General features: G+C 35.6%; 1 protein-coding gene across 4 annotated transcripts in view; it reads right to left on the minus strand.

The window, feature by feature from the left end:
• Positions 1 to 15,428, minus strand: part of gtf2ird1 (GTF2I repeat domain containing 1) — a 29,094-nt gene extending 13,666 nt beyond the window's left edge. For 3 of the 4 annotated variants that reach the window (XM_084414449.1, XM_084414450.1, XM_084414447.1), the window contains exons 1-8: positions 15,153 to 15,423; positions 5,616 to 5,745; positions 5,391 to 5,532; positions 4,145 to 4,324; positions 3,836 to 4,019; positions 2,562 to 2,857; positions 2,303 to 2,398; positions 857 to 940 (exon numbers count right to left, since the gene is read on the minus strand). In XM_084414449.1, the coding sequence (XP_084270575.1) occupies positions 857 to 940; positions 2,303 to 2,398; positions 2,562 to 2,857; positions 3,836 to 4,019; positions 4,145 to 4,324; positions 5,391 to 5,532; positions 5,616 to 5,741 (1,108 nt within the window). In that variant the 5' untranslated portion in view covers positions 5,742 to 5,745; positions 15,153 to 15,423. Of the gene's footprint in view, positions 1 to 856; positions 941 to 2,302; positions 2,399 to 2,561; positions 2,858 to 3,835; positions 4,020 to 4,144; positions 4,325 to 5,390; positions 5,533 to 5,615; positions 5,746 to 15,152 lie in introns of all 4 variants that reach the window. The other variant, XM_084414448.1, reaches the window with a different exon arrangement.
• Positions 15,429 to 16,940: the final 1,512 nt, after the last annotated feature.

Genomic DNA, 16,940 nt, shown 5'->3' on the forward strand with positions numbered 1-16,940 from the left:
GCAAATTTCGAAGGCCTCTAAACTATCAACGTGATCAAAACTTTGCTGAAAAAACCTGTTGTACACAATCTACTACATGTCTTCTGTCATCTGATTGATAGTTCATATTTTATTAGCAAGTAAAAGGGCTTTTAGTAAAATTCTACTCCGTCTCCCTTTTTGCTGTGAAATCTCTACTGTTTTTTATAAAGTAAAATGTAAGAAATTTTACATTAGTAACATTTCAATATGAACCCTGGAAAACTTGCTGACTAAAGCACCTTAGGTTTACTTGATTATCCATACATACAAGGTAAAATGAGTATCAAATATGATACATCAGACTTTTGAGGAATTGCATTGCATTATATGATTTGCCCCCACAATGAACTATAGAGTTTTGATCATAAAATATTTTTTATAACTGATATCTGTGCATTAATAGCCTGCTATACTATTATAAAGATTTCATTGATTTATATTACAACAAGCTATTAGAATTTCATCTTATATTTTGGTCATATAAATATTATATTATATTATTCTTGCTCATAAAATGTAGGTGTTTTTTTCCTTCTATATTATGAGCTCCATATTCTCCTATATCATACTATATAAGCCATAAAAGCCTGATGTATCAAATATGATACTCAACAAAAAACATGTATGCAAACTGTTTTAGATTTTTTTTAGATTGTGTCTAAAGGTTCAATAAACAGTTCCATTTCAGAAAGAAAAAAAAAGATTATTTCATATGTCAAACTTTAAAAGGGTTAAATATTACACACATCAGCTCTACACACTTTCTCTATCAATATGCATTTATTGTGAATTATTGTATAGTGGTATGGCTGTGAATTGTGCACTGTGAGCTCACCATATCTGCTGTTGAAGAGGATCTGAACACATTCTCGAAGGGTGTTGATATCCTCGGTCTCCCTGATGAACGAGTCCCATTTTTCTGTGCATGCAATACAAAACACAATTGTATCATGTAACAATCTTTCATATGTTCCCTGACTGTTAACATTTTGTGAAATGTGTTTGGGTACATTGAGGTTTTCCTCTGTTCTTTTAGACATAGGAGACAATTAAGGCAGGTCCTGACTCTCTGCAGTGACTGAAGAGTTCATGCTGATCTTTAGAGAGGAACAGACTTCGGTAGCCCAGGTGACCTGGCCAAACTCCCATTACTACTGCTCACTCTGCCAAAACCAGCCCTCTTTATGTCTCATTCGCCTGGAGCCATATCTAAACAAATACCACCGATATATAAAGAATACTTTGTGGATCATTCGATATAATTGATTTATTTACAGGGAGTTTAGATTATACATTAGCTGTGTTTTCTTACTGGAAGGAATTCTGTTGTTGTTTAATCACTGAATCATTCCAAACCCATATGCTGTTATTTTCTGAAGAATCGTCATGCTGCTTTCTTATAAACTACACAACAGTTTATTAGTAAGCGTGTCAATATGTCAAGCTTAAAAAAAAAGACTCATTTGCTATCAACTCTCTGAAATGGACGACAAAAATGTTTTATTTGTCTTAAATACACCAGACTTAACAGTTTTATTCTGTATTTGAAAGTTTGAAACTGGCTTTACCCAATGTTCAGATTTATTTTCTAGAAATGTACGCAAATGAGTGCATATTTAATGAAACATATTGAACATATTAATCGGTGTAGTATGTGAGTATGGTGAGAGTATTTACCTGTAATGTCTTGCTTTAAAAAGGATGGTGATCTTGTGTCATTTATGTCTGTTACCTATATATACTATATATATATATATATATATATATATATATGTTTATATAATTACTGACTTCAATAATGGCATGTTAATTTGAGCGCGATAGTGAAGAGGAAGATTCTCGGGGAATAATAACTAAAAAATATATTTTCCATTGTCACATGTAAAGTTATCAAATGGCTTCAGAAGACTTTGAACATAGTGATTTTTTTCCCCTGTCTTTTCAGAACACTATGAAATATTGATATATATATAAAAAGCTACATTAACATTCCTCAAAAGTTCTCCTTTTATGTGCCACTGAAAATATAGCATCATACAAGTTTTGGAATGGCATGAGGGTGAATAAATAATGACAGAACCTTGATTTTTAGGTGAACTATCACTTTATAGTGTTGTGAGAAGATTCCTTGTCTTTGTATTTTGGGGTGGAAACTAACTTGGTATTTATCCTGTTCTAGCTCTATTAGACGCACTGCTTGGGACCCCATAAAACCCACTGAAATGAAGGCCAGCTTGTCCTTGGCCAGACGCTGTAATGGCGAGTACAGTCTGTCGCCCACCTGATTTTTCATGCACTATGGAGAACAGAAGGCGCTTGGAGACATGGATGCTGGGAGGGCTCTGGGTAAGATCCGCTGCCAGCCCTATTCGTTCGCCTGGAAGAGACACACACAGAGTCAAGCACATAAAAAAGAAGAATCTCCACATGGTTCAGCATCTACACGTGTGATATCACTCATCATAAGTGCAACAGTGATTCATTTCCATAGAAAGGTAGTGGAAGCCAGTGTATATAGAAAGACAACAGGAGGCTCTAACCATTGTCAGCACATTCCTTGGCCTGAACCGCTTTCTCCTCAGCGGACGCCCACATGCCCAGCCGCTCTTTACCAACGCAGTGCAGTGATGTGGGCTTCAGGTCCAGCTTGCTGTCTGGGTGGGGCTGGGAGGACATGGGCATGCCGTACAGGAAGCTGGAGAGCATGGAGTTGCTAGCAGACACTTCCTGCACGGAGGGTTTGACGGAGGCGTGGTTGCTTACGCTCTTTGAGGTCGAAGATTGATGGTTGACTTCCGGACAGGATTTGGCATCCCGAGAGGGTTCCTCTGGTGTTCTATTAAAATACACACACAAAATTCACACCAATGAACTTCATTTAATATCATCAAACATTTTTTTTGAATGAAAGCAGCCATTCATATGATTTTCTTCAAAATACAACCCACCTGACAATAGATTCAGTTATTATAATGCAAAACACACACATATATAATATATATACTTTATATAAAAGACATGCATTATATGTGTATATATATATATATATATATATATATATATATATATAATGCATAAATAACATACAATAATAACATATAACATAAAAATACAGTAGAAAATAGTAATTTTGTGAAATATTATTACAATTTAGAATAACTGTTATCTATTTGATTATATTTTAAAATGTAATGTATTCCTGTGATGGTAAAGCTGAATTTTAAGCATCATTACTCCAGTCTCCAGTGTCACACGATTCTTCAGAAATCATTCTAATATGTTGATTGGGAGATTAAGAAACATTTATTATTATTATAAATTTTTTATATTATTATTATTATTATATTATTATAAAAACTGCTTAATATTTTTCTGAAAATCATGCTACAGAATTATTTGATAAAAAGAAAGTTCAAAAGAACAGCATTTACTTGAAATTAATATTTAAAAAAATCTAACTTTGGAGTATGTAGATTATTTCCATTTTGTCATTTTACTTTTTCATTCCTCTTGTTATTTTTGTTGCTTTTATCCATTCCCTTGTTCTCTGACAGCAATAACAACCTCTATCTAAAATGGTAAGAGACACCTGACCAAAAGCTTTTATCTTATTTTGTGAGGTTTTACAGGAAAGAAAATCACATACCCTGTGAAATAAAAGTTAAATCATCATAGTTTAAATTTGTATGTAAAGGAGTTCAAAAAGAGGCATTTTTTCCATTTAATTTTACAATCTTTTGTGCAGAAATAAAAACAGGCATTTGCATTCTTTCCAGTGTATTATAAAAAAAAAAAAATCAACTAGAAGTCTGACCTTTTGACTATGAAGCGGATGCGGTTGCTCTGCTCCAAGATCTTCATTAAGGTCTTGGTGTCATATTCCGAAGGCTTTCTCAAAGTCACACCATCAGGCAGGCCGTAGACAACCACTGAGCTGGGATCCTTGAGAATCCAGTCATAAGGCACAGGGACCAGGCTGCTCTTCCCAACAGCCTCACCTGAAACATTACATTCAAGTGGATAAAGATGTTTTTGCTTTTGTGCCAAATACTGCACATCCCTTTCTTTGCGTTTCATCCCATAAAAATGTGAAGAAAACCCTAATCAACCACTATCAACTTACTATAAAGCACGCTGAACACCTCCTCCACCATCTTCCTCAGGACGAAGATGTTGGAATGAGTGTCTGTTAAGGCTCTCTGTCTGCCCTGCTGCCCGCAGTCTTTGCCAGTCCTGCTGCAGTCCACATCAGGAACTTTGGCGTGGGAATTCATGGAAGTTAATGCTTGCAGACAGGACACTTCTGTGGAAAATAAATCTGTTATTTCTGAGGAAACAGCACAACTAGCCTCGAAACACCTGTACTGTTATATGCGGATTGCACACACAACCGTTCAAAAGTTGGGGAAAATACTGTACAGTAGGAACAGTAATATTCTGAAATATGATTACAATTTAAAATAATTATTTATAAAAAAAAAATTGAAATAGAAATCTTTTGTAACATTATAAAAATTGTCACTGTTACTTTTGATCAATTTAAAGGGATAGTTCACCCAAAAATGAAAATTCTATCATTGTTTACTCACCCTCAAGTTGTTCCAAACCTGTATGAGTTTCTTTGTTCTGCTGAACACAAAGGAAGATATTTGGAAGAATACAACAAGCAGATCTCGGTCCCCATTACTTCCATAGTATATTTTTTTTGTATATTGTCAATGGGGACCGAGATCTGTTGATTACAAACGTTCTTCCAAATATCTTCCTTTGTGTTCAGCAGAACAAAGAAACTCATACAGGTTTGGAACAACTTGAGGGTGAGTAAATGATGACAGAATTTTCATTTTTGGGTGAACTATCCCTTTAATGCATCCTAAGTTGCAGAATAAAATAACTAAATTCCTTCAAAAACAAACAGACAAAAATATCTCACTGATGACATTTGAACAGTAGTATAGGTTATAAATCTTCATGACAATATTGCCTATATATTGCAAATTTTATATATTTTTATTTTTATAAATTATGTTAACTTTTGAGATTATTCAAATGTGTTATACACCTTTAATTTTTTAACAGTAAAACATTTATCTGATTTGACATTCCAACTGTTTCATTCTGGTGGCAAGACCAAACATGTGAAAATAAACGTTCATTCTATAATAGTTAGATCAATGAATCAAGAGTGCCGAACCGTGGGGCCCGGTCCACACGGATCACGGATCAACTACGATCCATTACACCCCTAACGGTTACATTGTAATTGCCAAGACAAATTGCCATGAAAACCATTTTTCTATAGAATAACACACACATGTATTAAATTAAGAAAGCAAAAAGGGTCAATTTTGGATTTGATGTTGACTCACTGCAGAACTTGTGAAAGTCTGTCTGTATCTCCTTTCTGGAGTTTAGGAAGATTCTTCCCTTCTCCGTTCCCACGGCGATCACGCTGTCCTCGTGCACGGTGACACAGGCCACCTCAGCATTCAGTTTAGACATGGCAGTGCACTGCAAACACAGTTTGATTCAAGTCATCCAGCACAAATAAGCTGCATGATACTCTCACTGTAAGTATCTTTAAACAGTCTTACCACAGAGTCCAGAGCAGACACTAGGCTGGTGAGGATCTCTTGTCTGGCTGACACTTGGGGAACTTTGAGCTCTGGCCGAGAGTTGGTCCTCATCCCATCACAGCCCAGCTTCCGTATCTGTGCCATTCTTCTGAGGGAAAGACACGGAATGAAATGCAGGTCTATAACACTGCATCAAATATAAACTTAATTACTCACTAAATCACACATAACAGCTGTTATGCCAAAAGTTGTTCAAAAACAGATACCATATTTAATTTGACAAATAAATTGATGCCGTAAGTAAGCGACAGACGCACAATCTACAAAATAACGGTCAAAACAAAGCATCTCTTGCTACTGAGTTAACCTGAACAGTAGGATACACAGAAAAACAAACAGTCAGCGCAATCATTCAGTGTAGTCGGATTCACAAACATATGACTCATGTCATTAATCATTTTAATATGCAGATTTGGTGCACATTATTATTATCGAGGTTCTGCTGCTTCACATTTTTGAGGAAACATGATTAAAAAAAAATTCAGGATTCTTTGATGAATAGAAAATTTGACCGCATTTAGCTTTAAACAGCAATCTTTTGTAACAGTCTTTAGGCACAACAAGTTGCTAATTTATATTTTAAAAAAAATTTGTTTGCATGTAGGAAAGTTTTAACTCTTTGCACATATTATAAAATCAAAATTTAAAAAAAGCTTTTAAGGACATTTTAAGGTTAGGGATTTAAGAATAATGTGTTCTATGTAGGCTAACATGGGTTTGTTGTTTGTTTGTTTACTTGTATGTATGTAATTATTATTAGCCTTTTCTGGGTTTGTGTCATATATTGAAATGAATTGTGTGTACGAGACGAGAGGTCCTGCAACAGATGGGATGGCCCACGCAGAGATCTGATCTCACCGTCATCAAATCTGTCTGATTATATGAAGAGACAGAAGCAGCAATCCAGTCTAAATCCACAGAAGAACTGTGGCAACTTCTCCATCCTACCTGCAGACTACCTGTAGATATTGTAAATAGCGTACCAAGGATTGACTGAATAGAAGTTTATTAATAAATAAGATCTATAATGGCATTGTTTTGGAAAACCTCTTAACTTTACAGTATTTTAGGTTTTTTTAGCCCAAAAAACATTTCCCAGTACTGCAGTTTGTAAGTAGACTTCTGTATAGTACTGTATGCATACTAGATGAGTTACAATCTGCAAAGGAGTAATCATGTTTTAAAATAACAGTTTTAGTGATTTTTAAGTGATTTTTCACTATTAGGCTATTTACAATGGGATCTGCATTTACTGTACATGGGTTAAAATTAGGGCTGTCAAAATTAACGTGTTAAGACATGAGATTAAAAAAAAATCAGCTTAAATATTTAACACAATTACCACAGCATTAGGTTTTTTGTTTTTTTAAGCACGACAAGACGCAAACCCTTAGCGTTGAGTCCTGATATATTAAAGGTACAGCTAAATGTGACATTTATTACAACTGGTTTATGTGAAGATTGTTTGAAGTTCATTTAAATTTAATTAAAAGTTATTATATTTTTAAAGCCTACAAAATGTTAAAAGCGATAGCTTTCAATTGTACTGTAATGTTAAATGGCTATGATTAATGGCTAAAATTGAGGGGGAAAAAACTTTTAATAGAGACTATCAGTGTCAATATCAGTGTCATAGTGCTTAGTAAAAAGGTGCCATTTTGTGCATCAAAACCAATTAGTTATCCTCCAGCCAGGTTAGTGAACTTTGTTCGACGTGTTGGTTTTGACAGACATATTTTTCATGCACAAACTAGAACTACACATTATGATTCTGACATTCCTGGTTTGAATACTTTCAATAATTTTCTATTCTTGACTGATCATAACTTTGGCAATAGATGTGTTGTGTTCACACGATTGATGGGGTGTGAAAAGTGTTTTTGTAAGCAGAGGCTCTGCTCTTTCTTTTGATACATTCATTGCATTTTGAAATATTCTCAACAAAATATTCTGGAGGCCATGAAACTTTTGTGAAAATGATAAAAAATGCTGGCAGTGGCTGGCAACTTTTTTCAAAAACGCTGACGGGGAAAGAGTTAAACAACTGATCTTGAGATGAGTCCCTGTAGTCGTCCGATTTGACTTTCATATGCTGATGTAGCCTAATATATTTTAAACTTGACAGGAGACTTTTATAAAATGTAGTTTGATCATTGATCAAGACAAGTATTAAAGTTTGATCAAATATAGTTTAATTTTTCAATAAAAGATGATACACTGTTACCTGATTTCATTTGGTATATTTAAAGTGCTAGTCAGAATGATTTGCCCCCTTGGTAAATATGATAAATATGATAAATATGATCAAAGATGGCTGTAAAAAATATATCTGCATTGTTAATCCTTTTGATATTTTATTAAAATATCAATTAGCAAAAATCTAACCTTTCATTGAAGTAAAATAATTGAAAGTGGGGGGGAAAATCACATTATGAAATAAATGTATTTTTCTCCAAAACACATTGGGAACAATTATTTGCACCCTTTTATTAAATACTTTTTGCAACCTCCTTTTTCCAAGATAACAGCTCTGAGTTTTCTTCTCCTATAATGGCTGATGAGTTTGGAGAACACCTGACAAGAGATCAGAGACCATTCCTCCATACAGAATCTCTCCAGATCCTTCAGATTCCCAGATCCATGTTGGCGCTTCTTCTCTTCAGTTCAGCCCACTCATTTTCTATAGGGTTCAGGTCAGGGGACTGTGATGGCCATTGCAGATGCTTGGTTTTGTGACCCATTTTTGTGTTGATTTTGATGATGGTTTTTGGATCACTGTCCTGATAGATATAGCAGAGTATTTCATTTTACACATGGGGTATTTTTTTATCCCTGTATGAACCAAACCCATATTAAGTGTTGCCAAAAAGCTCTTTTTTGTTTGTTTCATCTGTCCATAGAACGTTTGAAAAGTAACTGGCACGACTGGAACTTCAAACGGGACGGGTTCTATGGTCAGATGAGCTTTTTTGGCAGCAAACACTTAATGTGGGTTTGGTTCATACAGGGATAAAAAAATGCCCCATGTGTAAAATGAAATACTCTGCTGTATCTTTAATGCTGTGGGCCTAATTTTGGGCCCTTGGACATCTTGTTCAGATACAATACCAACAGATAAAAAAATCTAAACCTGACGGTGACGGGCTCTGCTAGAAATCTTATAACGACCTTCCAACAGGGCAGTGATCCAAAAACAAACATCAAAATGGGTCACTGAGCACAAAACCAAGCATCTGCAATGGCCATCCCAGTCCCTGACCTGAATCCTATAGAAAATGAGTGGGCTGAACTGAAGAGAAGAAGCGCCAACATGGATCTGGGAATCTGAAGGATTTGGAGAGATTCTCTATGGAGGAATGGTCTCTGATCTCTTGTCAGGTGTTCTCCAAACTCATCAGCCATTATAGGAGAAGAAAACTCAGAGCTGTTATCTTGGAAAAAGGAGGTTGCAAAAAGCATTTAATAAAATGGGGCAAATAATTGTTCCCAATGTGTTTTGGAGAAAAACATTTATTTCATAATGTGATTTCCCCCCCACTTTCAATTATTTTACTTCAATGAAAGGTTAGATTTTTGCATTTTACAGCCATCTTTGATCATATTTACCAAGGGACCATATTGACCAGCACTGTGATTACCCCTAAGCAGATTAATAGTGTTTTAATTATGTGCAAAAACAAACCTTTTTTTTTTTATAAACTAAAAAGAGTAGAAAGGTTTTAAGTTGCCCAGTAACTTTTTTTTATATTTTCGGCTGTACAAAACGTATTGAAGGATGGAAAAACCTATAAGAAGCTTTGGGAAGTGATAGTAATACCCTCTCCTGTGCTAATACACCAAAATCCGTCACACACATGTGAAAGTAGCTAATTACGATAAGCCTTTGTCAACCAATTAAAGCTAGCTCAGATTATTGCCTTAAAACCCTTCATCCTTAATTTGTTCTCCTTGGAAGCAAGACAGGGCCTGGAAGCATGAGACCCCTAAAGTGAAGTACTTTACCCGTCCCTCTCGACAGACGTCCCCCCTGACGCCTCCAATCTCGATTTCAGCCACGTCGTCTCTAAACTACAGTGCTGTAAACTTGAGTACGGACGAGACTGGGTTTAAATATGAGCGCTAACGAAAAACAAACAAAAACAACAGGGCTGACAAATGTGAGCTGTAAAACAAATAAATAAATAAATAACGCAATCCTAATTCCGGCCCTTGTGTTCACATGGCAACCACAATCCGTTTCCTTGGAAACTAATCTCGAGGCATGTGAACAATGCAGCTCTGGCCTTTAATCTCTCCAGACACTGGGAGCCATTATCCCAGCCTCCGGGCAAAGCCAAAACCACAGACTGCACAGAGGGAGCCCAGTACTACTATTAGTCGTCTGAAAACCTCCTATAAATCCTGCTACAAGGCAAAGCCGGATGCCTCTGCCTGAGTGTAATATTACGTACAACACTGAAACAACAACAGCAGCACCTTGTTATCTCCAGTTCACTTTCCGATTCATTCAAATAGCCAAATCTAAAGGCCTGTTCACACCAAGAACCATAACTATATTAGCGTCCACACCAGCGGACGATATCGTTCTGTTTATTCTAACGCACGCTGCAGTTATATCGTCTAGCGCTTTAAATGCTCGAGCTCTTTAAAGTAGGATGGATTCTGATTGGCTGTCAAAGTTTTTATTGTTCGTAAGCTAGGGGAAAAAATCATTCTGAAAGTGATTCCAACGATATCGTTTCTCTGTGCCGTTTCATTGTAGTTGTGGTGTGGTGTGGACTCTGCTGTTCTTTTACATTTAAAAATGTCTTTATTGTTAACGTTATAGTTATCGTCATTTGTTTGAATAGACTTTAGCTCACTACTTTAGGTCTTTGTAGATGAAAAATAAAGTTTTGTTAAGGTCTGACGCTTTAACACAACTTACATTGCATGTTTAGGATGAAGTTCACAGACAATAAAACTAAGTCGATTTTTACATTTTCCAAAGAAAATGTGAGCACTGGTTGCACATGCCAAACTTGTCGTCACAATTGGCTATGAGGAAGCTAAGTATTTTGGGTCCCTCCTTCAAAACATCACCCGTAAGATTTTTTTCCTCCATTTTATCTCATCCAAAAGCCAAGTTTAAGAAAAAGTCTTGTGCATCTTGAGACAAAACAATGACACTGACATATTCTAAGATATCTCAGAGCAAGTTGCTTTCAGTTGAAACAGCTCAAACATGCATTTAAATCTGGGACTAGATGTAAGCCTTGTCTGTGAAACTTGGGGCTGGTGTTTTAATATATCTTTTTTGTTCGCTTTCAACCACTTCTGTCCTGATTTCTTCGAGGGGAGGGTCTATGGGCTGGTAAATGTATGTACTTTTTCAGATCTTTCGATCTAATGGACAAAATAAGCTCACGCAAGTCACATGAACGCACGTAGACGACGGAAAAAAACACAGAGAGCATCAGCTTTCGTTTCTTCTCTGACAGCCGCAAGATCACACAGAACGCTGTGAGACCATGTTACAAATCAGGAATAGTGAGAGAACATTGTACTTGGTACATTTTTCGTCTTCAATCCAAACTTGGGTTTCCAGCCGGCAAAGTTTAAATCTGGCTAGCGCTTCAGATAATGTTTACGCATTAGGTCAGTCGGTGGAGAGTTGGCGGTCTTCTGCGGCTGCATGTTTGAACACATTCGACCACATGAGCGTCTACACAACCAAGACAATCCGGTCGAATGCTTTTTCGACCAACTGGAAGCGGTTTAAAGTTGATAAGCCGTTTACACCTATATTTAACGTCGACCACTTGTGATCAAACTGTCCAAAATTCATCTTATGACTTAAACTTCTTATGCATTTTGGCTGCTCATTTACACGACAACGAGCCATAGGGGCCTGAAAACGTGTTTTTGAAAACAATACCGTTATCGTCTCTGTGTAAATAACAAAAAACACGAATTCAGTCTATAGGTGCTTCTTTACAAAGTAACATCGCCTACTACTGGCCTGGCAGCATAATACAGCGCTTTTAGTCATTTTTGCGGATCCGTGTGAACGCTTTGACAACGTTTCGGTCTGTACGCGAAAAACACAAAGGAAAAACTTTTCCGTTTTTTAGTACATCGTTGTAATGTGAAACTTGTTTCTACACCAAATTTTATTCAGTGCATGTGTATGACTTTCTTATGTGGAACACAAAAGAGTATATTTTGAAGAATAGTAATCAAACAGTATTGGTTACCATTTACTTCCATGGATTTTGCAGACTATGATGACGCGTTTCCTCAGTTATTAACATCATAAATCCAGGTTTTCCTCTTTTGGAAAGTCATAGAAATACTATCATGGATTTTTTTCTTTTGCTATTGGATTGACACAAAAATCTTATTTGACAACTTTCACTTCTAAGAACTCCGGAAAATGCGAAAGGATCCATTTTATGAAACAAAACATTTCTGAGTAAATACATTTGATTGGATGAAATATCCCTTTAAGGTTTGGAGTTAATATTGAATCTTACCCGCCGTATATTAATAACAATGATTGCCATAGCAAATGATTTTGTATGAAAAGGGCTACGGCCATTTAACAGCTTCCTCTTGACACTTTTATGTTTAACTAAACGCTTTGAAGAAAAATAAATTGTTGAAACTTCCTCATTGAACAGGCTTATCCTATCTGCAGGGGAAACCACATTCATCTGACACCTTAAGCTTCATCTATAAATGACTTGTTTTGTTCTCTACACTAAGCTTTCGTTTGCAGTAGTCAAAAGACATGAGTTAACTATAACAAATATATTTTTATAGGGTGAAAAAAAAAAAAAAAAATACTGGTGACACTCCTAAAAGAAATTGCAGGAAAAGTAGGATCCGGACTGACATGCTTAAATGCTCAGATTAATGATTTCCTCCTTGTTAGGAGTCCACCCTGCCAAAATACTTTTTTTTTTTTTTCTTCATTCACGCTATCTGGGATCCTCGGCTCTGGGGAAGCATAATGTAGCTGCTCCTTTACTTCTTGAATTACTGCCTGTTTGGTGCTTAAAGATATTACCGGCATCTCAAGAAAGGGTAACGTGGATTTTATGAGCGGTTTTGCCCTAAGAGGCTTGTGGTTCTGCCATTGATACACAATACTTCTGCTAATAGCCTTTATACAGATTCTGCTCACAGATCCCTTCAGAAACACAGCTGTATCTAAATCGTTCAGCTCAAGGGCTGATAATTTACTTTTAATTGGTCCTAACTCCTTTCACCCTGGACATTTTCCCCAAGGCCACACAAACATGTTGCATCGAGCGAACACAAAGAGCTGCGGCCTGCATGGGAAGATACTGTCCTGACGGAAAAGACTTACGACTTACTTTTTGTAGCAAAAATGTATTACTGTTAAAACAGATCATTTAGCTTTGTGAACATTGTGGATCGAAAGACCCGTTTCAACAGAATGAGATCATTTCAATATTAAGAGCTAAAGTTTTTTAAAGCAATGACAAATGTCAATATTTAAACCAATTTATCTTTTTAAAAAAAAGTACTGAAATCATTAAACTTTGATATGATACAGAATGAATGCCATATTGGATTCATTTGCTACTCCAAGGTTATTCAAAAAAAAAATATGGCACTTTTTTTGTCTGATTCAGTAGTTCTCAACTAGTGATTTGCAGGTCTGTTGGAGTGAAACAATACCAGCAAATAATAAAATGCAACCATATAATCATGTACACAGATTACAAAAACATTGGGCTTAACATCATCTCAAGGGGCACAGAAAACCATTTATTTAGCTATTTAGCCTAAAAAACAACATATGGGACTTTATGGATTGAAAGACCTATTTCATCAGAATGCAATCGAACATTTTGAACTGTGAATCAACCAGGTTTTCAAACCAGTGTCATAGTAGACCTGAAATCATGAAATTGTATACCATGGTACTGAATGTTTGCCATATTCATGTATAATTGTATTTGCAAGATAATTCAAATGATTCCACAGTACGATGACCATAAAATATGGTCTGATTCATAAGTTCTCACCTGGTGAGTTGCAGGTCTGAGTAAAACAATGCTAAATGCAAATAATAAAATTCAACTAGCCATTTAATCAAGTAGGCCTATAGCTAGGAATTCAAAATAAATGTACCGCAACGAAACAATGAGGTTTGCTCTCATGCATCAAGCAGGTTTGGTTGAGCTTCTGTTTATGTTGATCAATGTTTATATGTGAATATTGAATAAATGCCTAAATTCAATCTGTTCATCATAAAGCGACTGAGTCTCTTCAGAAAATTTGGACTAAACCACTCAGTTCATATGGATTTGGTTTTTACAATCTCTTTATGAACTATTTGAAGCTCAAAGTGCATGGCTGTCATTGTAGGGACAAAAAAAACTCTCAGATTTCATTAAAAAGATCTTCATTTGTGCTCCGAAAGTCTTAAGGGTTTGAAACGACACAGAATTTTATCTCAGTGTTTTTTCCATACAGTTTAATCTTCTCCTGTTGTTTACAAATGTACAATATTGCAACATTTCTTATCCAGCCCACTTCTTAACAATAATTTCCCTTATGCTCTTCATGGCAATATTAATAACATTCAATATTTGATCATTTTCATTTAGTTGGGTTCACTAAACAATCGTGGTTCTGTGTCAGATATAAAATCTGGGTGAAGAAAAAACACAGAGAAACAGCTATTACTGTTATAAATATACAGTGCTTGACAACGAGGCCCAATCCGACAGCAAGTCATTCTGGGATAGTTCATGTTTCAGTTAGAGACTCATTGTGGGACAGCATGACACAAATCATAAACTCTCATGAATGGATCTGACAGACGAGAAGTCCTTCGAGGAAAACTGATCAAGTTTAGAGACATGTGATATTATTGCTCAGCCGCAAACTTACTGGGACACATCCAGTTACGCATAATCCACTAAAGCAGCCTTCATAGTGGACACAGATTAGCAGCAACTGATATGTGGATTTGACATTGTAAACATGACCTTCTCAGGTCGAAAAACGTGTCCGTGACCACGCCAACGACGATTTTCATCAAACTGTGCGAGATAAACACGACTAGCTGTATTTTATCACCCTGCCAACAATGCAATTGCTCCATTTCAGCAACTTGCTAGCACTCAAATTGTGTTGCCATTTTTACAATACAAACAAAACAAGAGAATTGCAGCTATTGTCAGACAAAAACGCGGAACGCAAACGCGTTTAATTGTTTAGTTTATACAGAGCGTATTATAACGCGTGTTACTTTCATAAAAGCGTATAAAACATCGCGTTGAGTGCCATACATTCGCGTTAGCATGATAGCAAGTGTGCTAACACTCCTAGCCATCCTCCTCCCCCTAAATTATAATCTGTAATTTCACTTTTTCAACATCCATAAAAAGTCACGTGCTCAAGAACGATACTCGTAAATGTTTTTTCATATATACAGACACATAATTATCTTTAATCCGTAGCAAGTTTAATTACCTTATGCTGTCAATCCCGGATAGGTTTATTCTCCGTTTAATCCAACAGTGAGAGCAGAATTCCCATCTAAAGAAAGGCGATAGCGACTTTATTAAATGTCATAATCTCGAATGGTTTGTAGTCTGTTGAAATGCAATCGACGTGGTTTATTTGATCAATATGCCCCGTTTTCTTTCTGTTTTCTTTAACAGAGGAGTGTGTCCCCTTTCCCCTTTCTTTGTTCTGTAATCCAGTAAAATTGAAAGTCATTCGCCTCCGCTAATCCCAGCCCAACTCAACAACAGCATCTATTGGCTGTCATTTACATACAGGATTAAAGAACCGCTGGACCAGCAACACTCGCCGACACTCACGGGACAAATGTGAGCAACTAACTCTTTTGACTTTGTGACTGTAACATGTCTATTTTTCTCTCTGCCCCTCGCCACAGCCCCCCTTGTTATTGTTGCTTTATTTTAAGATTAACTGGACCGTTACAAATAAGCGCAAACGGTTTAACTGACAACCTGTACCCTGTTTTATACAGATGCGTTTTGGAATAAAACAGATTCCACGAAACTGTAAATACAGTTCTGATCATACGATGAAGATAATGCAATGTGGATATCCACGATCCCCTCAGATGCCCTGTGCAATGAATCTTTAATATTACGAAGAGCTGATATTTTGACAAAGCCTATTGAACCTATCTAAAAAATGGATATAAAATAAATACATTTTATTTTATATATAATTTATTTCTTTTATATACATTATTTAGATAGGTTCAATAGGCTTAGTCAAAATTTCAGCTCTTCGTAATAAACGAAAACACAAAATAAAAATAAACACACTAAATTTTATATAGGCTATATATATATATTATGAATAAATATAAACACAATAAAATAACAGTTTCATTCATTTAATCATTTACTCTTTAATTATAGCATGTAGAAAAAAATAATAATGCATAAAACCTCAGGAAAATTTGTTTTTTGTTTTACTATTAAGTACCTAAGGTGCAGCCTTGCAGGAACCATGTTATATCTGTTATTTTTACAGCATTTATTAATCTTAGTTAATATTAATCTCAACATTTACTAATACATTTTTTTAAGATCAAAAGTTGTTTGTGTTAACATGAACATTTTTATCAAGCAACATTACTAAAGGTTCATGAATGTTGTTAAAATACAATGTTATCAAATGAGACCTTATTGTAAAGTGTTACCAATATCAGAGACCCAAAACTGAGTGGGATGGTTCCAAATCAATGGTTCCTAACACTAGGTGGCGCTATAATAATGTTATATACATTTTTGGCAACATTCTGGAACAGTATAAAAAAAAATCTCTGAATGTTCAGGTCAGGACCAACAAAACACGTTTCAGATTTAATTTTGATCAAATAAAAAATTTGTAAAAAATCAATGAAGTTTCTGGGTGTGGCCACAGTTATGTTCACAAAGTGCAACCTTAAAAATGGTGCCTGATAGACAGATATTTAGAGGATATTGACCAAATTTCAACCAGTCATGCTCGTAGGATCCAGCAAACAAAAAACAGCTCTACATTTCACAACGTTGTTTTCAACTTTTACAATTACAGTAGGCCTACATTTAAAATTTACATTACATAAAAAAACACTGTAACAATACTGTAATTTTTTTAATAAATTATCTAACTTTTTTACATAGGCCTATAGGCTACACATTTCCAATGAAGTATTAATGTAAGACTAATAATATTGATTTTGTATAATAGTTCAGCATGTGACACAAAATATTAAGGCACCATGATGCATCT

This window comes from Rutilus rutilus, assembly GCF_951802725.1.
Source record: "Rutilus rutilus genome assembly, chromosome: 7".
Taxonomy (NCBI): Eukaryota; Metazoa; Chordata; class Actinopteri; order Cypriniformes; family Leuciscidae; genus Rutilus; species Rutilus rutilus.